General features: G+C 42.2%; 1 protein-coding gene across 1 annotated transcript; it reads left to right on the plus strand.

The window, feature by feature from the left end:
* The first annotated feature begins 17,188 nt into the window (after positions 1-17,188).
* On the plus strand, positions 17,189-23,926 carry slc26a1 (solute carrier family 26 member 1). The gene is made up of 7 exons (XM_008285277.1): positions 17,189-17,590; positions 17,978-18,184; positions 19,235-19,481; positions 19,561-19,792; positions 20,149-20,332; positions 20,768-21,055; positions 21,140-23,926. The coding sequence occupies exons 1-7, from the start codon at positions 17,189-17,191 to the stop codon at positions 21,710-21,712; spliced, it is 2,133 nt and encodes a 710-aa protein (XP_008283499.1). The 3' UTR covers positions 21,713-23,926.
* The last annotated feature ends 405 nt before the right edge of the window (positions 23,927-24,331 follow it).

Here is a 24,331-nt window from a genome sequence, read left to right on the forward strand (position 1 = left end):
ACCACTGGCATCATCATACTTCATTTCAAACACTTCCTATCATCTGCAGAGACGTTTAATAACCTTAGTTGAGTTCAGAGCTAATAACCCTGACACGAGATCAACTCTGAACTGGTTTCCAGTACTGTGAACTTGCAGACCTTCATTCCTCCCAGAGACCTTAAAGCACCAGCAGCTTATTTTCTAATATTATTTGTGACTGTTTTAATGACTCTGTGTGTTTGTGATGGTTGTTTTTAAGTGAATGCTTCTCATTGTTCTGATCATTTGTATAAGAGAGCTTGAGCTCAGTGAGATTATTCATAAGTCCATTTGGGCTTTTATGTGTTTTATTCAGCTCTTAAGGAGCCCCCCTGGACGGCTCTTCCTCCTGGACAGCATCAGTTTACAAAATTAAAATTATTTGCCATGACAAGAGTTGAAATCTGTTCTAGCCTTCATCTGTAGTTGGAGGACAGCATAATTAGATTTTATTAATTTGTGAACACGTTGGCTTTATATCCGTAACAGTAAGCCATGTGTTTGCAGTTACCTCAGGATCGGTTCAAACTAAAGCTGGAAGAGCTTCACATCTGGAAAAGGTCCAAAATTCCAGAAAAGAAAGTTAAAGAAGGTCAGTGGTGGATTTGACATTTGTGAACCTTTGAGTAACTTTACAATTGTTCTACGTTGAATTCATACATAACTATATCTTGTTTTTTTTATTCCGATGGTCTGAATTTTTCCAGCCAAAGTCCAGCCACTGACAGCCAGAACAGACTGATTCAGCTCTTTATATCGACCCGTTTAGACCGTAGAGTTTATTAATCGTGACCTTTCTGTATATCAGCATGTGTGTGTGCTAAACTAGCTGCCATTGTGTATATTCTATAGAAAAGCTCCAGTAAACGCCTGACTTGCAGCCTCTCTCTTGTGTAACCGACGGTTCTGGTACCCACGTCTGCAGCTCAACTGTCCAGTTTGAACAAATAAACACACAAACAAATCGGTTTTCCTCCTGTTTTCTTGAGCTCCCTCCAGCTGGTTATAAACACACCACAAGAACACCGAGTTACTTCTTTTGTTTTTTGCTATGTGAGGCATCTTTTTATTTAAAATTTAATTTGGTCCTTAAATAAACTGTCACTGCAAAAACAAATGGTGAAATTCTCCTTTTGCCATCTCCCTTCGTCGCTGTTGCCTACTTTGAGAAGAATGTCGACGGCGGTTCCCAGTCGCTCTCCTCTCATTTCCCATGATTCACTCCTCGTCTGTTCCCACTGACTGCTGCAGGAGCTCCTCTCTGCTCCATGCAGAGCTACGATATCCAGCTTTGTTTGCTCTGACCTTAACTTTTAAATCCAAATGGTTTTTATTTGATTATTTCTTGCAATATTTATGTTATCGTTTCTTTCATTGGCATTTATTTCCAGGCTTTTATTCTGCTGCCAGTCTCTGAAGACGTCAGTGACATATCTGGTTAGGGGTGGTTACACAGTGTATAGGAGGTCCTAACTGTGGAGATGCAACAAATCCCCACAATGTGCGTTTTAAAATAAAATCATGAAGACTTGTCCAAACCTAATTCATCGTTTCCATTTTCTGTCTCTGTTGCATTGAAAACAAAAAAAAAATACATGCATGACAAATCATTTTGTTTCAGCATAAATGCACATTTAACCTTGTTTGCTTTCAGGCTTTACTGAAGTTTATGAAGAAGTCTCTGTGTGTCTCTTTCAGATTGTCTTTCCTGCCGAACAGGAGCTACAGCGACAACGGCAGGACGATACTGGGCCACGAGCAGGAGTCCCAGGACTCCCTTTGACCACTAAGTGGATGACTTTACAATTAAACTGTAGCACCGTCATGTGATGTGGCGGACGTTTGACTTAATGGCCTCTGACTTCTGACCAGGTCTACATGTAAGGATGCTACCGTACCTGGATGTTCAGTCTGAACCAGCATCATGTTGATCTGACTCATGAGCAAAACGAAGCGTCCTGGTGCAGAACTGAAGGAATCATGATGGAATACTTGCATCCATGGACTGCATACACGCCACCAGGTCTACAACCCAAAGAACTATTTGCCTGACATCTGGGTCAGAAGATGGAAACATCAGGTCTGCACATCTCCAGAATAAATCTACAAGTCAGACCGATGTGAGCTGCGAGACGCCTTCTGCTTTCTCACCTCTCACATGACATTCCATCACAGTTTAACTTTAACAGAGCTAACGGTCATACAGATGTTATATTTGATTTAAGTTTCTTTTTTTTGTACAGCAGAGTGTTTACTTGCCTTTTAGCAGCATAAACTACCTACAACAAGAGATGGCACAAAGATAACGGAACGCAATGTCGAAAGTTTTTAGTCTCATCCTTCGTTTCCTTTTTCAGTTTTGTAATAGTTGTGAAGAAAACACCAAAGACTGAAGATGTGGATGTTAGAAATGAATTCAGTTTCATCATAACAACTGTTCTGTTGCACATAAAACATTGTTGGACTTCTGTTTCCAAACCTGTCGCATCTCTGATCACGACCAACAGTGAAGCTTGACATCAGCGTGGAAGCTTCAGTGTTAATTCAGTTTTATGGACACGATCATCATTATCCTGCAAGAGGTGACAGTCGTGTTTGTAGTAAAACACTTTTTGTAAATTAAGAGGATCGGGAGATTTTGTAAAAGTTCCAAAGCACTGACAGTACGGACGTATACGACCTCTGGACAGACACGTCGTCATGTGTATCTGAAAAAGTAAAAGTTTCAGGAATATGAGAAAAAAAAAAACCTGGTCTGCTGATTATTGATTGTGAAATGTGACATGCTTGAGCACCATTTCTTGCAGTCTTAAATCTAGATAAAGCTGCTGTGCATGAAGAAAGTCCCACTGGATTTAATCGTATTTAGACACCTTGATTTAAGAAGTTTAAAGGTAGGTTTTCTAATAACAGCAGCAACTCATGGAAACACCAGAAGTAGTTCAGGTTCCACCGACTGTGGCTGAAATGGCTCTTCTTGGTTTGACACTGAACAACTGAACCTGCAGCCGGAAGGAAGCAGCTGAAAACCCACACTGAACCACTGCTGGATCCGTGTGACCTTTTAACCGATTCAATTAATCCACGAGTTCGTCTTTGCGGTGGGTCGTGATCTGATCTTGCAGAGTTGATGCTCTGTTCCACATGCACAGAGAGAGAAGCCTACAACAACTCGAGCTGGTCTCGAGGTCTTCATATTGCCCCTCATGCGTCACCACAAGCTTTGATTCTCACCTCCTATCGTGTGTGATCAGCCTCTGTCGGCATCCAGAGCCCTTGCACTCTGTTATTGGTACATCTGGTGGTTTGGATGTTGGCAGAACGGTTCCTACCACAGAACATCCTGGTCAAAGCTTCTTTAAGACTTCACATCTATTTCTTGAACCATGACGTCTGACTGACCCAAACGGCTTTTTTTATGTGCATACATCAGTACAAGTTATTAGTTTTGGTTTCATGCCCCTTAATATTTGTCATCATTGCATTTCAGCCTCTGGGATTTTAAAGTTCAGCATTTCTGTCTGATGATGAAACTAGAACCACCCACATGACCTGAGGGGTCATCAGAGGTCAGAAAAGCTGCAGCTTTACTTTTGGCCACATTATGAAGGAAAACCCGTTATTCACGCTTCTTTGGGATCTGCTTTAGTCTCCATCAGCAGCTCAGGATCATGTGGATAATTTTTTGTTGGATAAGGAGCATCAAAAATCCAAAGCATCGAGCAAAAAGTGGCCAAAAGCAGTCGTTCACATTGAACTGTGGAGTCATTTGATTCAGAGAGAAAAGCATCCTTCAGTGTTTGATGCTCAGGTCACATGTTGAGTTTATCCGTCTTGCTGTTTTTAGACAAAATAAGTTTAAGTGCTCAACTGTGATCCACTCAGCCGCCTGCTCTGGGTCACCACACATCTGCATCTTGGTTTCATTTGATATCACCTCTCAACAGTTAACTCCTCCTGCTTCCTTTCATTTTACTGCACCACCTTCAAGCTCAAGTCCTCTATGTGACACACAAATGATTGCGTTTGAATGAACACTTCAGGGCCATCGTAGAGATTTCAGAGGTTTTAGATTCCAACCTGCAACAAGCCGTCAACAAACTATGACACGGTTTGACCTCATGAAGCCTGAGGCCATGTTTCTATTGTTTAGATCAGCTTTGGTCAAAGAAAAATGTGGATTAATTAAAGGTTTGTACGAAATAATTCTAGTAATGAGTCATAAATGAATAAATGTGGTCTGAAGGTTCCTTTTTTTTATTTTGGAAAAGTGTTTGAATAAAAAATATTACTACAAGGTTTGTCAAACCAAAGTTATCCAAACTACAGCTGTGGTGCTTCAAAAAGGCTCAAACCATCACCAGAGTTCTTCAGATTCATCGTGTCTGATTAGAACATTCAGCTCCTAAACATTACTGCATAAAGCAAATGTTCATGTCAACAGTTTTCTGTCCTACTTATCACATCATCATCATCCCCAAAATCCAATCTGTGACCCCCTGGAGGGGCCCAGCCTCTATTTTAAGAACCGCTGACCAACATCTGTCAAAGATGGTGAACAGTTGCAGCTCATCAGCTGATTTTTTTTTTTTTTTTAAGCGAACACATTTTCCTCGTTTCAGGCAGGAGGAACTTTTATCTCAGTGCTGAAGACATGAGCTGTGTGCTGCTGCCGTCTCCAGTGAGACAACACGAGCATCAGGCACAGACTAATATTATTCTGTGTGGGCCTGAAACATTTTTAACAAGCGTTTATTATTGTTGGCGGTGGCAGGCGGCAATCATACACAAAGCCTCTCGTCCGGAAGCCGGTTCGGTAACGGCACAATGTGATCCCCAATCATTCCCTCCGCCGCTGAACTACAGTCTTTGAGCTGATTTGCTGGCTTGATTGGCACCGACCCCGAGTCTGCTGGCCATCAACCAGCCACAGAAAATCCAGAAGGAGGAATTCATTATTCTGCGAGCCTTCTCAAAACTCCCCGACTCCAGCACAGCCTCTCTGGGATTAGATCCCGTCCAAAGCCTGAAGATCTCCGGGCTTCGCTCTCAGCGGTGCGCTGCCAGAACCGGACCTGGGTGTTCTAAAAGCATCTCAGCGCCGAGATTATTCTGAAGCTAACACAGGAAACCAAAATTATTTTTAACCCCATGAGACACAGATCCAGTACTTTGTCCTTCTATGGGCCCAAAGAAACCAGTAAGTTGCAGCAAGAGATGTTTTCGTTTCTCCAGCCGGTTCTGCTTCTTCAACCGGTACGTCCACTCAAAGTACAATTTGCTTGAGGATTTAAAATGTGGTTTTCTTTTTGAAAACAGCCTTCCAGGGGATTTATCACTTATCTCCATCCACACAGAGGTAAGAGGTCAGCCTGGACTTCAAAGCAGAACCCAGGAACCGGCCACACTCAGGAGCGTCTCCCTCACTGAGCGGGATTCGGGTCCACATGGTTCCCATAGAAGAGCTTTAGGAGGCGTCTGAGCGGCTCTTTAACACAGAATGGGCTGCTCGTTAGCCAAACCACTGGCTTGTCTCGTAACATCAAGAAATAAATGATTATACATTCAATAAAGCAAAAACTTCAGAGTTTTTTCATGTCACAAGTTCTTCTGTCCAACGTTCCCTGGGGCCAAAAAAACCAAAAACAAAGCAGTGGCGCTTGATGGACCCACTGGCTGGTTTGTCATATGAATGTCTAATTTACTGTCCCACCTGCGCTAAAGATCAATCTCATATTGAACTCTCTAAAGCTGCCTCCAGACCAGTGGATTAGAGGATCCCACACAGCGCTACCTTGAGCCAGGTGAGGATCAGGACATGACGAAGCCCAACCAGACTAAACTTATCACTGAAGCTGACACATGTGGGTGTTTACACCAACCACATGGAGGACAGGACACGGGTGGGTGTTTTATGTGGGTTATAGGTTACAGCTATTCATCGATCCCATAGAGGTGCAGTGAAAAATGCCACTTTTATTCTGAAAGTATAAAGAATTGATAAGCGTAGGTGTAGAATTAAAGGTGGAGAAAGCAGCATGAGATGCTCTGATACGATCTGTGACATCCCATCTGCTTATCTCTGTTCTACCACTAGATGTAGCTGCAACACCAGCAAATGAAGACGCTGCTGGACTCCTCCAGTGCTGCGGCTTCTGAGACAAAGTGGGTGTTTGTCACATTTTCTTATGTTACAGCTGGAGAATGATGTCATTTAAAGGGTGGTACGTTGGTGCACTGTTGCCTCACAGCAGGAAGGTTTTAGGGTTTGGACCTGCTGATGGCCTCTTGGTGTGGAGTCTGCATGTAGTCCATGTGTCTGCATGGGTTTTCTTCAGGTGTTCCTTCATCAGCTAATTGCTGATTGCTAATTAACCATGTGTGTGAGTTCACATAGCAACACCTGTGAACTGCATTATAAAACTTTACATGCTCTTGCAGGCATTGAAACATGGCTTTATGGATTTGTTTTCATTCTGAAAATAAAGAAAGGCACCTCAGTGTAACATGGCTACACACAGCAGGCTGTCAGGGAAAGACTGGTGCTACAAATGTTCACATTCACCCCTGAACTTAAAGCTTGTTTGCATCGTAACCCTCAAATTACACTCATGCTGACAACGTTCAGTTTGTTTTCTGTCAGGTTACCGTTCAACTTGTAAAACTCCAGTATGCCGCTGCTAATATTGTTCATGACACTCGTGCTGTCCTGCTGGGTGCATCCTGGTCTACAGTACGTTCTGTTAGTGTTTGGGCTAAACACAACCTAAACTGCCCTTGTGTTCGTCACTATTTCTGTTGCATCATGTTTTTTGTTGCTGATGTTATCGTCTCTATGCTCCGCTGTTCCTTTTTTCTCACTTGAAAATGTTTATCTGCACACAAACAGCCTCGAAGTAGCATCAATAACGTGCCACACAGCTTCATGGTCGTGTGCCTGTGCATTTAAATCACTTTTAAACATTTTAATCCCTCTGATGTCCATCAGTGCTGCAGAGTCCTGGTTGGAAGTCACTTAAATATAAACAGGCAGAGGGAAGGACGAATAAGAAGAATGAGGAATGAAAGGAAGAAAGAAGCATATCTTACATACATACTCAGCACATTCTATGGATTTGTACTTATGAATTTCTGGGATGTAAATACTGGATGTTTATTTGTTGGTAAATGTATAAAAATTGCGTTTTTGTTTTGTCTGCTTTTAGCAAGAGCACAAAATTAGACATAAATCAGGGAAACCCTCCTGAGATCTCCTCTTGCCTGTGAACATAAACAACCACGTATTTGGTCATCAGATGATGAACTCGTGCTCGATCAGCAAACAGTGGTAACTTTTTAACTAAAGCATCAGTGGTTCTCTTTGCATCAGTGTTCATGCAGACAAACTCCTGCTCACTCATCACTGAAGTCACACCTGGTGTAACGAGGCCTGGGTTTGTTCTGCTGAACCATCAGGAAGCTTTTTTATACACAAGCTTATTAAAATACTTAAAATCAAGTCTCAGTGATTAAAGCGTGAAACAGCCGGATTGTTTGTTTCACGTTCCAGCTAATCATCCTTAAACGTTTGCATTCTCGGCAGGTTAATTCTCAACTCAAGGAGTTAATCAGTAGAAGATGAGCCCCTTCAATCAACTTTCATGTCTCGTGATTCCTGAGACAATGTTGGAGGTGAACAGGAGGTTAAGTGGTGTCGTGTCATGAGGTTATCAACACTTGGTGGGACGGGGAGACAAGATGCACTCCCAGGTTTTCACAGCGCGTGAAGCCAACTGTGTTTTCTTTAGGAGCTCCAGCTACAGACAGCTCCACCCGTAATGGACAGCATCACCAGAAACTCCTCTCAGGTTTGTAAAAACACAAACCCGATGACAGGAATCTCTGAATGTACACTGAACACCATGAGGTCGTGTCGAACCAGTTGGCTCTGGAAACCAGTATAACAGCTGTTTGATCTGGACATAAATGTCGTATTGAATATAGGGACTCAAAACAGACACCAGGATGTGGACGTTTCTCGTTATCCAAGCCATGAATGTATTTTTTGCACAAGAGACAAATCCAAACAGGTTTTGTAAACTACACTTCTGTTTCATTTTTACCCAAACAGTTGAGCTTTGAGGGACTTCTCAGCCAAAACATGACATTCATTAGTGGTAACCATGTCTGAATCAGTGCATTTTCACTCCACATTATCTACATTTATCATGTGTAATGTGACATTTTAAGTGTATTTTATTATGAGTCAGTGAGACTCAGCATTTTTTACATTTTGTCAAAGTTTGACATTGAAGGAGACACTATAGAGGGGAAATACACCACTGAACAAAAACATGGGAGTGGATGTATGGAACAGCAGCTCCACACAAGCTCCATGAAAAGCCTGAAAGATGCCAACAACACTTGATGCTAGTAGAAGTCTTTGTTGAAATCTGATAACAAGCATTAAAAATGTTCCCAATCCAGTAGACCTGACGTGTGTGTGTGTGTTCACTGTTAGGACCTCCAGAGTTACTCTAAAGAGGTCCAATGTGACCAAAAGTAATAACAGCAGATCTGTTCATTCATTCCTAACAAAATAAAACAACCACATCAACAGCAGAAGGCTGATGTGCTGAGGTTCACAGAAACAAGTGACTCAGTTGAATTTCCCTTCTAGGATAAATAAAGTATTTTTCATTTCATTTCAGACCAGCCCACTAAAGCCCAAAGGATCTGTTGCCCCCAACATCAGAACTAAACCCAACAGAAGTAAAGTCCAGACCCATCAAGAACAAAGAACCCAGGATTCTGACTCATTCTGTCCCAAACCCAAACCCAGAATGTGGAGAACAAAAGCTTCCTGCTTCCTATTTATTGGTTTTCCCTCAATCAGAGCAGATCAGACACACCTGAGGGACGAACACACCAGCTCTGCATCCACAATCACACACTTCAGCATAGAACGCACACAGCTGGGACAAACTACTTTAACATGATATTGTGTGTTAAGCGTTGACTGTCTTGCTCACATTTAACATAAATAAATACATTTAGTAGGAATCGTCTCTTCCAGTGTGTTTGTGTTGACACAAAACGCCTTTAATGGCATCTTCATGTAAGATGAATAAATGCTGAAGTGTTTTATATCAACTCACAATAGATGTGCAGCATTAACCACACATATATTAAAATTCATCAGTGATGCTCTGAAAAGCATTGATTCCTGTGCGCAGTAGGAGTTTTCAGGCAAATGGAAATGTTCATGAACTGAACATAAGAACAGAGTTTTAGTTTTGTCTGCTATTATTATTAATGAATGTACAGCATGAAGCGGTGGACGTTCATCTGAAAACTGAGATAAAATCACATCATAAAAATAGGTGGAAAAAACTGTAATGTTCTGGCAGCTGTCACCAAAAAATAAAGGAAAAACAGCCGTCTCATAGAAATAGAGCAGTTTTTCATAATTAAAATGCAAGAACTATGGTTAATACGTAGATGTTCCAAAATTAACTTATGTAAAATATATAATACTAATAAAAAATGAGAAATATAACAATACAAACAGTATTTTCAGATTACTGTTATATTCATTTAATGTTTTTGTTATGAAGCCTTCTTTAATTATCTAATTAATCTCTTATTTAAAAAAACTAATATATACAAATTTATAGGACCAATGCTTTTTTCTATTAATCTGGACAGATAACATCTAATTTTAGAAATATAACTGCAGTATCAAACTTCAATTTACTTGTTTTATTTCTTAAATAAAAAAGGAAATGTCTGTGAAATTATAATGCACTTGCATCATTTTCTCAGTCTTTGTAGGTTTAAAATGCTTTTATTCTTTTACGAAAATTTTCTGGTTATTCAGAGTTACAGGTTTTTGTATATTTTCTTTTTTTTTTGTAAATTTCAAACATACTGGAAAAAGAAAATCTGTGTCATGAAAAGTGAAAATTGTGTAAAATTGCAGTTTGTTTGTTTTTGTGTCATCATTTGTACGAACACCGTCTCCAGCAGGAGTTTGGTCGCCATGGTGATCATCCTCCACAGCCACCAGTCCCTCCTCCCTCCTCCCTCCTCCCTCCCTCCCCTCATCGCCTCTCTCCCCTCCCCTCCCCCCCTTCACAAAGCTCCAGTCTGCAGACAGGAACGAGACGGGGGCTGCTGCTCCCATCATGCTTTGCAAAGGGAAACAGGAAGAAGCCAGCGAGCAGCAGAGTGGACGGCAGTGAGAAGGAAAACAGAGTGATGGTGAACGAGGAGGCAGCACTGAGGGAGGGATGGCCGATGCTGCCTCCAGGACACGGACGAGCTGCTGCTGCTCTCATGGTGAGTCCGTCCTCGTGTGACCTGATTTACCCCAAACTGTGTCCAGATACTGAGGTGAAGGCAGACGGTGGAGCAGACAGATGGATGCTGCCGGTGGATTTAAAGGGCCAGAGCAGTAATCCCCTCAGATGGGACTGGATAAGAAGAGCCCTCTGACAGACGTGAGGACGTCTCACATCTTGTGTTGTTGAGCTTTTTGTAAACAGGAAGTGAGAGTGCAGTCTGATGGTTCTGAGACGTGTTGTGATGATGCAACCTGAGCTGTGGCTGAGTGCATCAGAGGAACATAAAGAAGTGAACGGCCACATCGGCACGCCAGCGCCGACAAAGACGCCATTCAGTCCAGCATGTAATGCACTCAGAGACACACCCACACAGCTACACACACACACACACAGTTACACACACACACACACACACACACACACGCACACACACACTGTCTTATTCAGGGAGTTTCAGCCCCATTTATTCTCCTTTATTCACTCATTCAGGCTTTAGTCATCCTCTGTTTTGTTCGTGTCACATTTAGAGTCTTTACATCATCTTCTCATACATTCACATAATTTATCATCCAAACTCCTCAAGACACGTGACAGACATATATGTTCACATTCAGTCTTTTAGGTTGTCTTTTACACTTACACTACTCATACTGGTACCTTGTGGATTTTTTAAGTTTTTTTTGTTGGGTTTAATTTAGTTGTATTACGTTTGTTCTGTTGAGCTATGAGGTTCAATTCTCAACATCATGACAACAGTCAGCTGAGCTCAAAAAGATGAAATAAGTTGAAAAACAAAACACCACAAAACAAACATTTGCTGTGAAACATCACAGAAGTTTAGTGGAATCAGCGTCACCTTTTATAAATTAACTTGATGTAAATAAACATGTTTGATTTTCAAGTTAATTCAACTCATAAATTTCTAGTTTTTATCGTCAGATGTCTTCAGATCATGTAAACGTTCTAACATGAACTTGGAACGATGAGTTCAGCTCATTGATCTGAAGAGGAACAGTTTGGATATGAACAGGTGTCACAGAAATCCTTGTTTTAGGGTTAAGAAGCTTCACAGATTCCTTCTTTGTAGTTTTAAGAAAAACAACAAACTTCCACAGGGTAATCTTAGTTTCTTCCATAATAATGTAAACGCAGATAACCTTTATAAGGGTTACACTGGATTCAGCTTCAATCACAGAACGCAGCAGCAGCAAAACTGTGTAAGAGAAGAAAGAGAGAAAACTAAAGTTCATTGTTATACTGAGACAATAAACTGAGGCAACCAACTTTATGCAACAAGTAAAGCTTTAAAAAATTCTGTTAAGTGTCAGAGAACTACTAATAAGAACAGATCAACCAATTTAAATCAAATAAAGAGAACAAAGGTTTACAAGACAGACTGTTTGATTTATGCTGAAGTAGATCTGTAGCTGCTTGTCTTCAATAAATCAACAGATCTGAACGCGTGTGACATTAAATCCAGATAACATTTGCTGCCTTTTTTAACCTAAAGTGACAGTTTAAGGCAGTTCATTTACTTATATTTTGAATTAAACCAGCAAGTTTTACTTTACAGTGCTTTAACATTCAGTCCTGGATTTTTTTGCCATCAACAAAAACCAAAAACTTCATTGTTGGTTTCTTTTCTCTGTAAATTCCTGCCGACCATGAGGTGGAAACTACATCACATATCACACATAACACATAATATGTGGTTCAGTTTAGTTACTGACTATATTTTCCACTTTTTACTGAGCTGAACAGACTCATCTCTGCAGGAATTAAACCAGTAAACACGTCGCTGTTCAGACTGCTGTGACTCTCACAACTGATTTTCTTCTTCTGTTTACTTTAATAGTACGTTTAGTATGTTGTTGGTTTAACCTGTATTTCGATAAACTTTCAACCAGAGATGAATCCCACAAACAGCTCCGTGACCAGTTAGGAGAAAAAAAAATCTGCTGATTCAATCAGCGACACTAATTACTCGCTTTAATCACGTCAGTCTGAAGAGTCTTTATAGTGAAAGAAGCCGACTGACGGCTCGCTGTCCATTGTTTGGTTCTTCCTGAGGTTGCTTTCTTGAAGCAGGTAACCCGCCCACAGACAGTTTCCTCACGTCTGTGTTATTCTTGGATGGAAGTTAATGTGAAAGTTTTAACCACTGTGTGTCTAACAGTATCACCAGAACTTATCTACGGACTTAAACATTTACTTCTTAATCATGGGGACGTGTATAAAAGGCAGTTTTTAGTGAAATGAATAAAAAACCTGCAGGAACAAACAAAATATTTTGGTAACAGGAATGTAAAATCAACTTAAATGTCCAACATCTGGTGTGTTCATCAGCACAGATTTCACCTTTTTGCTGTAAATGTCAGCATTTTATTTCTTATTATTTGTTCTGAAGGAGCACAGAGTACAAAAACATGAGTATGTGAGAGTCTTTGGCAACACAAAAGCACTTTTTAAATGAGAATATGTCAGATTATTATGTATTATTAACAGCTGGCCGTCAGATTTTTCATAACTTTACAGACTTTGTGTTAGTTTCTATCCAACCTTGTAGGAATAAATCCCTGTTGGTTAAATTTGTGATACATAAACAACACTTTACTCACATCTAATAGGAGTTTATTTGATAGAAAACCGATATTGGTTGTGAACGCACAGATAACAGGCGCTTCGGTTTATCTTCTGTTTGCTAATTCACTCCGTCTACGGGAGGTGTTCAAACAATACGAGTCTGGGCCCATTTTCACATTACAAGCCAGGCACCGGTCATCCAGCAGGGCAGATAAACACAGAAAAAAAGAAAAAAAGACTTTATTTAACCTCTTGCCCACACACACACCCACAGACATGAAGGACCCACCCACTCCCAGTGGTCAGCCCAGGAGGGAGGAGTGTGAGGGCGAGCAAAGGGCTGCTCTTATCTCACTATATATTCAGCTGAAGTCCTGCTCAGATCTGTTGCGCCTGGCAGTTTGGATGACGTCTGACTGAGAGCACAGAGATCATCAGAAAGATAATGAGAACAATCTGAGGCGGTTGAATTGACTTGAATTAAAGACTTGCGTGTCAGTGACCCGGCCGGTGAGTACAACATGATCACACTTCACCCACTTGGAACGTGTCCTATCATTTGGATTTGGAAGCAGAGGGGTTTTTAGAAGAGTATTAAACAACCGTTGATGCTTTTAAAGTTTTATTTCAGTGGGAAAGTTATGAAAGCCCCTAAAGAATAGTGAATGATATTGTTCTTGTTGTTGCTGAGTGGCTGCCAGGTGAGAGCAGCGCTGATGGTCTGCAGGTGAAAAAAGTCGAGTCCACGCTTTGTTTTCATGAATTATTCTGAGTGCATCTGCAGCATAATCATCAGCTCCAGTGTTGCATTAACTGCTGCTGGGCAGCTTCAGATGAATGATTGTTCTACAGCTCTGCCCAAACAGGAACATTTCCATTTTTAGTTCAAATGACTCAATCAATCTGCAGCATCAATGATCTCAGCACACTGGAGAGGAGTCGGTTGAGCCTTTAACGACCGCTGTAGGCTTCCTAAGAGCAAGTTTGGTCTTTAACTGAAGTCATTTTCAACGTGAGTCATCTGTTTTGGTGAAGCGATGGGAGGACGTTTAAGCTCAGTCACTGTTTCCGTTATTTTGATCTTTTTCTTAGTTGTATCTGTTAAAAACCATCGTCTGACTGGAAGCTGGAGCTGCTGCTGATTCAGTCGAGCTGTGAAACTATCAGCCTCCATGATTGCATCACGTTGTCTTAAAATCCCTCCGTGGTCACTGATTAAATCTGTGTGTAAAGGTTACATATTTCTAGACGTTTTTGAGAAATTTTGGGAACATTTTGTGAAAACTTTCCCCACTTGTTCTCTATAACTCTCACTGTTCTCACTGCTGCTCGAGCACACCAGCTCTCCCACAGCTCTGCTCAAACACTACACAGTGATTCAGCCACACACTGGTGAACCAGAACCTGATTCTGAAGCAGAATTATGATGCAGAACCTGCAAGATGACTAGATGAGATTAGATTGGTACACTGCAGCTGCAAGGTAGAAGTGCTCAGTGGTGGCTTTGACTGGTTGTCGTGTCCATGATTTGTCTTCTAGCGAATAAAAACCATCATATGGGAACGTTAGCAAGCCTTTAATAAATTGGTTTGTGCATTTCAGTAATTATGTGTACAGCTGGGCTGCAGGTGTCTCGGTGGTTAGCAGCGTTGCCTCACAGCTAGAAGGTCGCCGGTTCACGTCCCAGTGAGGACACCCGGGATCTTCCTGCGTGGAGTCTCCATGTTCTCCCCGTGCAGCGTGGGTTCTCTCCGGGTTCTCCGGCTTCCTCCCACAGTCCAGAAACATGCTGAGGTTAATTGGTGATTGTAAATTGTCCGTAGGTGTGAATGTGAGTGTGCTTGGTTGTCTGTCTCTAAGTGTAGCCCTGTGATAGACTGGTTACCTGTCCAGGTGAACCTGCCTTCACCCTGAGTCAGCTGGGATAGACTCCGCCCCCCATGACCCTGGTGAGGATTAAGGTGTAGAGATGATGGATGGATGTGTACAGCCACGATGTCTGTCATAAAATCAGCACGCCAGCTTCAGACTTTTGAAATGACAGACTTCTTCTTGCTTTTTGCCAACACAACCATCCATAAAACTCTCTGCATATCAGCCCACACTCTGCTTTTCTTTATAGACTGTAAACATTCTAGTCAAGGCCAAGTTTGAGATAAAATCAAGACGATGTTCTGATGCTGTAGATGTGACATAAAGATACTGACGCTGTGATCTGGAAGATTTTACACTGAACATCAGCAAGAAGTCAGGATCTCAACACTGCAGACTTTTAACACGACTGAATGGAAAATACTTCATGATTAAATAAAAGACCCCCCCTCCCCCTTTGGAGGTCATTTCTAAGCAACGCTGGGGTGCTTTTATGTCACATGATAAAAGACAGAGAACACTGATTAGAAACGGCTTTAATCAGTTACTCTCAGTGTTCTTCAGGGTTGACAGTGGAAAAAAAATAATGTTTATTTGGTCCCAGAGGGTCGTCAGTGTGACTCCTGTCATGCTGAGCAGTTAAAGTCTTTATATGTAAACTACCTCACAAACGTACGGTAGCTGTTGTGCTTTTGTCTTTGGACGAGGTTCTTTCAGATGATGTGTTTTACCTCAATGCAGAGGATCATTATTTGTCTCCTGTGTCCTCAAAGATGAGATTAATCAGACCTCTGTGCTGGTTTGATTAAAGGCCTCATTTATATGCAAAGTTTACAGTCGTTAAACTGTGAAGTAAAGCTGCCGCAGCGAGTTCAACAAATCAAGACAGACAAAGAAACTAAGATCATGAAGGACTGAGTTCTGCACCAAAACGTGTCGTATATTCTGCAAAATAAAGAATGTTATGTAAGCAAACCTAAAGAAGCCTCTCCTCCTTATCCTCCGTCGCATCAGTCCAGGAGAGCCACAGGAAGTCTGAATCACAGCACATACCAGTGTTGTGATGGTGGAGGCCGATTAGCTGTCATGTAGAGTGTTTTATGGTTTCTGAGACGTGATTATCTCCGCCGCAACACAGCTGCTGCTGAAAGCTGCAATCTCGTAAGAAAGGCGACCCGCCGATCACATGCTGAACGTGTTAGCGTCAGCTACGGCCTTTAAAAGCTAACGGGCTGGTGTCGTGGTTCAATGGAAAATGGCCTGAATTAAATTAAGATCATCATATTAGAAAATCCACCTACAATCCATTACAACCTTCAAATTTAACTTTGAAAAAACACATAATTCCCAAAGACATGGCTGCTTCAACCTTTAAAGAAACACAACTGCGATTTTCTGTCAATTAATGTTGACTAATAGACACACAGAGGAAATACAGAAGTTATTATTTGTAAAATGACAACCATAGACTGTATAGAATCCATGTTGTCTTTAAATCCAATTTAGAAATTAATTTGTGCTCACCAGGCCGTAATCTTGAGATCAGAGAAAATGCTCCACATGGCATGTTCATAAAAATTGTACATTTACAGAGTGCGAGTGCGTTTTTTCCATCTGGGTGGTTGTGCTGTTGGAGGGTCGGAAAGTTCAACTATACATCAATAGTACATCTTGTCACTGACTAACTGCTGCTCTGGGAAAAAGAGGCAGCGAATAACACTCAGCAAACTGTTTGTCCATTACCTTTACAAATAAAGGTATCGTACAGTTAATTTGTAATCCTGAGTGAATCTTCACACAGAAGGCTGATGATTCAGGAGTTTAAAGGACAAACCCGCGAAGAATCTGCATGAACGAGATTACACAATGTCATCAAAAACCCAAAATAATACCGTGACTGACAACACTGCTTTGACCTGAACTGTAAAACTTTAACCTAACTGTACTGTCTGTTTGTATTTTATTGGTTAGGATACTGAAGGTTTATTGGTGGATGTTAATTGGGCATAAATGCTGCAAAAGTTAGTTAAACCATCAAAATGTGTTTAAGGTCCCATGTGGTGAAAATCCATTTTTGTTGTGTTTTGAGGTTGGTATAAACTTAGAGGTGCAAAAAAAAGCTTAATTTGTTGAAAAGGAGCACGATATGGGACCTTTAGAGGCACTCTGAGGTGTTTTAGACACCAGTGGTGCTATTGAGAGATGCTTTCAGTTGACCAACGGGTTGTCAAGTGTTTTATATGGATGGAAACGTATTCAGCCAGTGTGCTAGACCTACGAAACCCTAAATGTAAACCCGTGTCTTTCCTCTCCATCTCCGTCTCTCCCCAAGGAGCACAGCTGACCCCTTCACCTCACCGTGCTGCCTCCTCTTCCTCTCCAAGGCCATGGAGGAGGTCTCCAAGGAAACCCCGCTGGCCCCGCCGCCTCTGTTGGAGCGGCGGGTTCGCCAGCGGCAGCCCACAGCCTCAGTCCTCAAATCCAAGCTGAAGCAGAGCGTTACCTGCTCCGTGCCCAGAGTGCGATCCACCCTGACGGGATTCTTCCCCGTGGTGCGCTGGCTGCCTAAGTACAAGCTCAGGGAGTACATCTGGGGTGATGTAATGTCTGGGCTGATAGTCGGCATCATCTTGGTGCCGCAGGCCATCGCCTACTGTCTGCTGGCTGGTGTGGAGCCCATCTACGGCTTATACACTTCATTTTATGCCAACATCATCTACTTCCTCATGGGGACATCCAGACATGTGTCAGTGGGGATCTTCAGCCTCATGAGCCTCATGGTTGGACAGGTAATGGATCAGAAGTGACCAGTAGTGATGTTACTGAGGTCTTTATTGTTGATATGAAGAAAAAAAACAACCTCTTAAATTCCACAGAACTAAAATCTGATTAAGACTGATTAAATGCATCTATTATTATAATCATTAAAGTGTGATATTGACATGTGTGGGAAAGAAGTTTTAATTGTCAATATACATAAAGCAATATCTATAAAATTATGCAAAATTACTCCACTGAGCAGGTGAATGAACTTTATTAATGTATAACTAACCTGCCTCTGCCTCAGAATGATCATGCTTATTAAGGTCACTGATAACTGAATAGCACTGAGGAGCTTTATTGCTCATTCTTATTGTCCTGATTATGTGTTGCTGGTGTTTCCGACTCGTCTGCAGGTGGTGGACAGGGAGGTGTTCCTGGCAGGCTTCGACCTCAATGAGGACTCCACACCATCTAGTCCTGATGTCTTTAACGGCACATTTGGAACCAACCTGACCGACGGTCCAGCGCACACGGTGGAGCTGATGGGTATGCAGTGTGGGAAGGAGTGTTACGCCATCAGCATAGCGGCCGCTGTTACATTCCTGGCTGGCATCTACCAGGTAAAAGAACAGACGTAAGACGTTGTCTAGCCAACCCTGTCCTCTAGAGGTTCTGACTGTATTGCTCTGACTCCGTCTTCCTGCTGTGGGCCACTGATGATCAGGCAGCTTTGTAGACAACTGGATCAACTATTGGAGTCTTCAGAAAAGTTCAAGTCTGCTGTGAATAATGTTTATTCAGGTCAGAAGGCTGTAAGAACAAACATGAGCAAAATCTCGAGATTTCAACTAAACAACTCTGTACAAGTTCTTAAACACTCATGCAAACTCCTCCCAAACGTCGCGATTCACACCTGCAGGCCTCTCCTCTGTCCTGACCTGTCCTGCATCTCGCTACCTCTCTTCCTGTCAGTCGCACCACCCTCGGCCTTGACATGGACATAAACTGCAAGCTTCAGACAGTTATTTATCGTGGTGGTTACCTTCTATAAGTTTTGTATGAGTTGTGATTTCACAGGACTGATCAGTGTTTACATGAATTCATTTTCACCATCATATTTCCTAGTGTCATCATTACTTTGTGTTTGAGTCTAATTTAAACATCACACATTCCAGTTTTGTCATGTGTTTAGACTCAAAATCCCACAACAACATACACCAAAATATTCATTTTTTAAATACAATATCTGCCCAGACTTGTTCATGGCTATTTATAGACACTGGTAGCATGTTAGCAAAAGATGGTGGTCTGGTTTAATACAGGAACACTCCACAGGACTCAGTTTGTGACCATCAGTTGCTCTGTGGACCGATGTTTTCTTGGCTGGGTCCTCATTTATTATCCACGGTAAATGCAACTTGGGTGTGGTTATGTACAGGTCTTATATCTCAGCAGTGATCAGCTGTTTTTATTTCAATAATAATGTTGAAGTGATTACAGTTCAATGCCTGACTCCTTCCCCTTCTTGTTGAAGACTGTTAGTCCTGTTAGCTGTGCTTCCATCCTTTAAATCCCATTCTGACCTGTGTCTCATAAGTTTTTTTTCATACCAATCAATCTTCTGTCTCCCCTTCCTCCTCCACTCCTCTCCATCCTGATCCTCTCAACAGATTCTCATGGCCATATTTCGGCTCGGCTTTGTCTCCGTGTACCTCTCGGCTCCCATGCTCGACGGCTTTGCCACGGGAGCCTCGTTCACCATCCTGACCGTGCAGGCGAAATACCTGCTGGGTCTGAAGATTCCACGTCATCAGGGCTACGGCACCGTGGTGGTCACCTGGATCAACATCTTTGCCAACATTCACAAGACCAACTTCTGTGATCTCATCACTAGTGCCATCTGCATCTCCATTTTAGGTTTGTCATTAGATCTGTTGACATATGCACCAATTCAATTAATCATATATGTAATGTTTAACACTTTTCTTTATTATAGTGGCAGGGAAAGAGATCCAGGAACGCTACAAAGATCGTCTAAAGATTCCTCTCCCAACTGAGCTGGTCGTGGTGGCAGGAGCAACACTGGCCAGCCATTTCGGGGGGTTGAACAGCCGCTATGGCTCCAGTGTTTCTGGTCACATCCCCACAGGGTTCATTCCTCCCCAGGTGCCTGCCTTCGGTCTGATGCCACGAGTGGCGCTGGATGCCATTCCTCTGGCAGTCATTAGGTAATGTACAACCAATTTAACGGCACATTGGCTTGGCAGGAACGTGTGTGTCTTATCTGGGTTGTTACAGACGCAATTTAACTGGGAGAGAGATTTGATTGCACTTTATTGCCAAAACACACACAGCTAGTAACATCCCCGCCCTTTCATTTTACATAACAGAAAGTGGGTCATTTAAAGTTCCACTGTTGTTGTTTTCATTCTTGAAATGGGTGAATGTGGTCCTGTAAGACAACTTCTGAGTCTAATGTTTGGATTCTTACAATTCTACAATGTGATCAACCTAATGTATGTTCAAAAAAGGTAAAGATTAATTAACAGCCACCATTCACTAAAAATGTAATTTTGTCTTGTAGTTTCGCCTTCACGGTGTCGCTGTCCGAGATGTTTGCTAAGAAGAACGGCTACACCGTTCGTCCCAACCAGGAGATGCTGGCCATCGGCCTCTGTAACATCATCCCCTCCTTCTTCCACTGCTTCACCACCAGCGCAGCTCTGGCCAAAACCATGGTGAAGGATTCGACAGGCTGCCAGACACAGGTGACTATCAGGCTTTTAAAATTGGTCAAAACCACAGATACTAAATTATGTAATCCACTGTTTGTAGATCTTGTTTGGGGTTTTGCAGTAACACTGTCTGGAAGATCTTGAAAATGTTTCCACTGCATACATTTGCTTAGAAACGATCGCTCAGATGGTAAAATGACCAGTGATAGTAAATGGGAAGAAACTGTGATTCTGCAAAGTCCAGGGAATAAAGAGGTCTGCCAAAGTCAAACACTGGTTCGACATCCTGGTATGAAAGTGCCAGCTTTCCTGTCAGAGGAAATTGTTTCTAGGAACACTGATGAATTCTGTCCTGACCATGTGCAGCCCTCAGCATTCAGAGCAGCAAAACATACAGTATTAATCAGTTAATAACTTCCTTTTCCCACAAAATCTCCATCTTTCTCCATGTTCCTGCTCTCCCGCCAGGTATCGAGTCTGATCAGCGCTGTGGTCGTCCTTCTCGTCCTCCTGGTCTTTGCGCCTTTCTTCTACTCTCTCCAGAAATGCGTCCTTGCCTGTATTATCATTGTGAGCCTTCGGGGGGCGCTGAGGAAGTTCAAGGACGTTCCAGCGAAGTGGCGCGCCAGCAGGAACGACGCCATCGTTTGGCTGGTCACCATGTCCTCCACAGCTCTGATCAGTGTGGAGCTGGGTCTACTTGTCGGGGTTTTCTTTGCCATGTCCTGCATCATCTTCAAGACCCAGAACCCCAAAGTAAGTAAACAACACAATTCTAACAACTGTTTGTTTTTTAAGGTGATAGAAATTACCTCACTAATCTGATGTTTGCTTTGTCAGGTCTCTCTCCTGGGCAGGGTCAGTGACATTGATCTTTACGAGGACTTGGAGGAGTACGAGAACCTCGTGCCACCACCTCGGGTCCAGGTCTTCCGCTTCCAGGCTCCCCTGTACTACGCCAATAAGGACTCTTTCCTCAAATCCCTCTACAAATCTGTCGGAGTCGAACCTTTCCTAGAGATGACTAAGAGGAGAAAGGCAGAGAAGAAGGCCAAAGAAATGTCCATGAAACACGCCAAGGCGAACGGAGAGAAAAACAACGGAGACGTGATCGTAGGGCTCGTCCAAAGGGACCTGGACTTCCACACCATAGTTCTAGATTGCTCTGCCATCCCCTTCATAGACTCCACAGGCATGGCCACTTTCAAAACACTGGTCAAGGAATACAAAGAGATCGGAGTGAGCGTGCTCCTCGCCAGCTGCAGCACCACAGTCATCGACATCCTGCAGAAGGGACAGTTCTTTGGGAAGAACGACATAGACATGAGCAGCCTTCTGTTTCACACAGTTCATGCTGCAGTTCTTCATGCCAACGGCGTGGCAGAGAGCCGACCAGAAGACTCTGTGGTGTAGAACATCCAGAGAAGGAAGGAAATAGGAAAAATATAACCGTGTGCCCCATTTTTTCCTCTCCGTTGTGTGCCTGAAACTGACTTTAGGCGTTAGGTAGCACCAAGAGGGTGCCTTTAAGGGAGCTTTGTCCAAGAAAACAAAGGTACCAAGACTGTCCTATTGCTGAACACTTTTTAAAGCTTTGTGCCCTTAAACACCAATAAAACCTGATCTGCCCGACAAGCCTTCTGTTAAAACCGTTTTTCTAGATCTAAAGAGCTGGACTCAAGTTGAAATTTAGTCAAGTTGGCCAAAGTAGAAGGAAAATGAGGTAAAGCTACTATAAAGTCACCAGACACACACAACATTGGAACCACATGCCAGATATTGTGCTGGTTCCCTTTGTGCTGCCAAAGCATCTCTGACCCGTTAGACTACAGACGTGGGACCTTTGGGGTTGTCTTGCTGTGGCTGATATCAGCACATTGGCTGCGCCTCCATTGGGTCCTGTGGTTTACAGACTGGGGCCTCCATGTGTAAAGCTTGTTCTGGTGGATCTCACAGTTGCTCAACCACACTTGGATCTGGGCAGTTTGGAGGCTGGGGCATCTTGTCGTGTCCCCCCTGAGCTGTTTCTGATTATGTAATATGTCAGTGGTCTGCTTGGTGTTTAAACTGGTGCAGTGTAATGTCCACATGAATTCTGGGACTCAAGGGTTCCCAGCAGTACATCGCATCCTAACGAGACAATCTCTGGTACTCCCTTCCCCTGTCTGTGGTTTTAATGTTGTGTTTGATTAATCAGCCAGTACTCCACAGACAAATGGCATTACATTTTATAAAACCCCGTTTTTAAAGGGCAAAAATAAACATTTTTATATATAATAACATGTTGCAAAGGCACATTATTCAGTCTACTCAGTTCTCAGATGTGTTATGCTTCTTGCTATTACATAATTCTGTTTCAGATTCAGGTACAAATAAAAAACGAGACACGATTGCTTGAAGTCATTCCACTGTGGTTACAGATTTCCAGTTTATGGCCCGTGTCAGTCGTGTTGCGTTCTCTCATGAAGTTCCCTCTTCAGGAAGCAAAGTTAGCAGCAGGAAGGGAAAATAACACCCACAGCTTTGTAGCTCAGTGAACATCTGTGGCCTATTTTTAATCACTGAATGGTTTTAGGAGCGTGATACAGCATTAATGATATCAAACAATGATGCGTGTTGACAGAACAAGCGCTGCTGAATCTGTAACCAGGTGCTGCTTTAGTGCACGGTTGTTGTATGTTAGCAGGCACACGCGTGTTTTCCTTCATTTCCAGGTTAGTTTCCACTCGGCTGATATGTTGTTTGTTTTTCATGCAGCAGATCTGTGACGCTGTATGGAAACATTATTTATTGCAATGTAAGCTATTTAAGCTTGATATCACCTCAAGTCAAAGTCCATCATGACTTTAATCCCCGAGTCCAGAGTTCAGACTCTGAGCCACTACCGGGGCTGTTTCTTGAAGCGCCAACTGTTACGTTGGACCTCAAATCATTTCTGAAAAGCTGGTTAAGCTCTTCCTGAAGCACTCATGCACGACGGGATGAAATACTTTACGTGACCGACGAGGACGATGCGCCTCCTCGGCCTCTTTCTTACAGTCCTGCCTCCGGACCAGGACTCGTTACAACACACTTGTACTCTTGCCCTGTTCTGATCATCCAACAGGAACCGTCTCAAAACATCTTTTCCACTCGCCTGAGATCTGTGGACGAAAGCAAAACCTCACACGTGGTGTTTCTGTAATATAGTGATGGCAGCAGGGCATGCTGCACACATCTGGTCAAACACTTCACTGCCATCGGTTTGGTAAAATATTTTGTTGATCAGACTTTTGTATTGTGAACTAATGTTTTTCTTGATGTATTGTTTCCTGTTGGGAGGGTCAAATTTTTACTGAAATTATTTCTTGAAAGAAATTAACCCATCATATATGTACTAATGTAATATGTTCTTGTTGTTGTAACAAGATGTAGAAGTGATTGTTTTTAAATTTATAAAGTAATTCTTTTCTTACATGCATTTTGTCATTGAACATTTTCATACTTTGGTTTAACTGGAATCCTGATGTGATCGTAGTTTTTGGGGGAAGTCTGTTTGACTTTTATTTTTGACTTAGTGTTGACATTCAACGTCCACAAACAGTTCTAATGTTCAATACTTGAATTAAACTAACACGTCTTCAGTGAGTGTGTGTGTGACTTATTTATTATTATTATTATTATTATTATTATTATTATTATATCAGCCAGTAACAGACGTTTATCCTGCTGAGAAAAAATCTATTAATTACAACCGTTAAGGACCCTTTGAGTTGTTTTTTTACATGTTCATATGGTGCTTTTATTTACATGCTAGAAGAGATATTATGAGTGAAATACGGAGTCGATGCTGCTTGAAACTGCAGCCTGGAACAACTGCCTCTATCTCTGGACTTATAGTGTTTCTGGCATAACAACCCAAGGCAACAATCCGGTAATATAATGTTAGGAAAGACTTATTTTAATGGAAAAATACTTGTAAATATGTAACTGTTGCACACAAAGATGAGTTTTCAGGAGGTTAAATCAACAACCAGACAGGAAGTTAAAAAT

Source organism: Stegastes partitus, unplaced genomic scaffold, assembly GCF_000690725.1.
Source record: "Stegastes partitus isolate 25-593 unplaced genomic scaffold, Stegastes_partitus-1.0.2 Scaffold393, whole genome shotgun sequence".
NCBI classification, from domain to species: domain Eukaryota; kingdom Metazoa; phylum Chordata; class Actinopteri; family Pomacentridae; genus Stegastes; species Stegastes partitus.

Bases quoted from the DNA above. Each gene is read 5' to 3' on its own strand.
- slc26a1 (XM_008285277.1), top strand. From the start codon at position 17,189: ATGGAGGAGGTCTCCAAGGAAACCCCGCTGGCCCCGCCGCCTCTGTTG. The intron at 20,333-20,767 runs GTGACTATCAGG...CTCTCCCGCCAG, and splicing joins CGACAGGCTGCCAGACACAG to GTATCGAGTCTGATCAGCGC. The intron at 21,056-21,139 runs GTAAGTAAACAA...TTGCTTTGTCAG, and splicing joins TCAAGACCCAGAACCCCAAA to GTCTCTCTCCTGGGCAGGGT.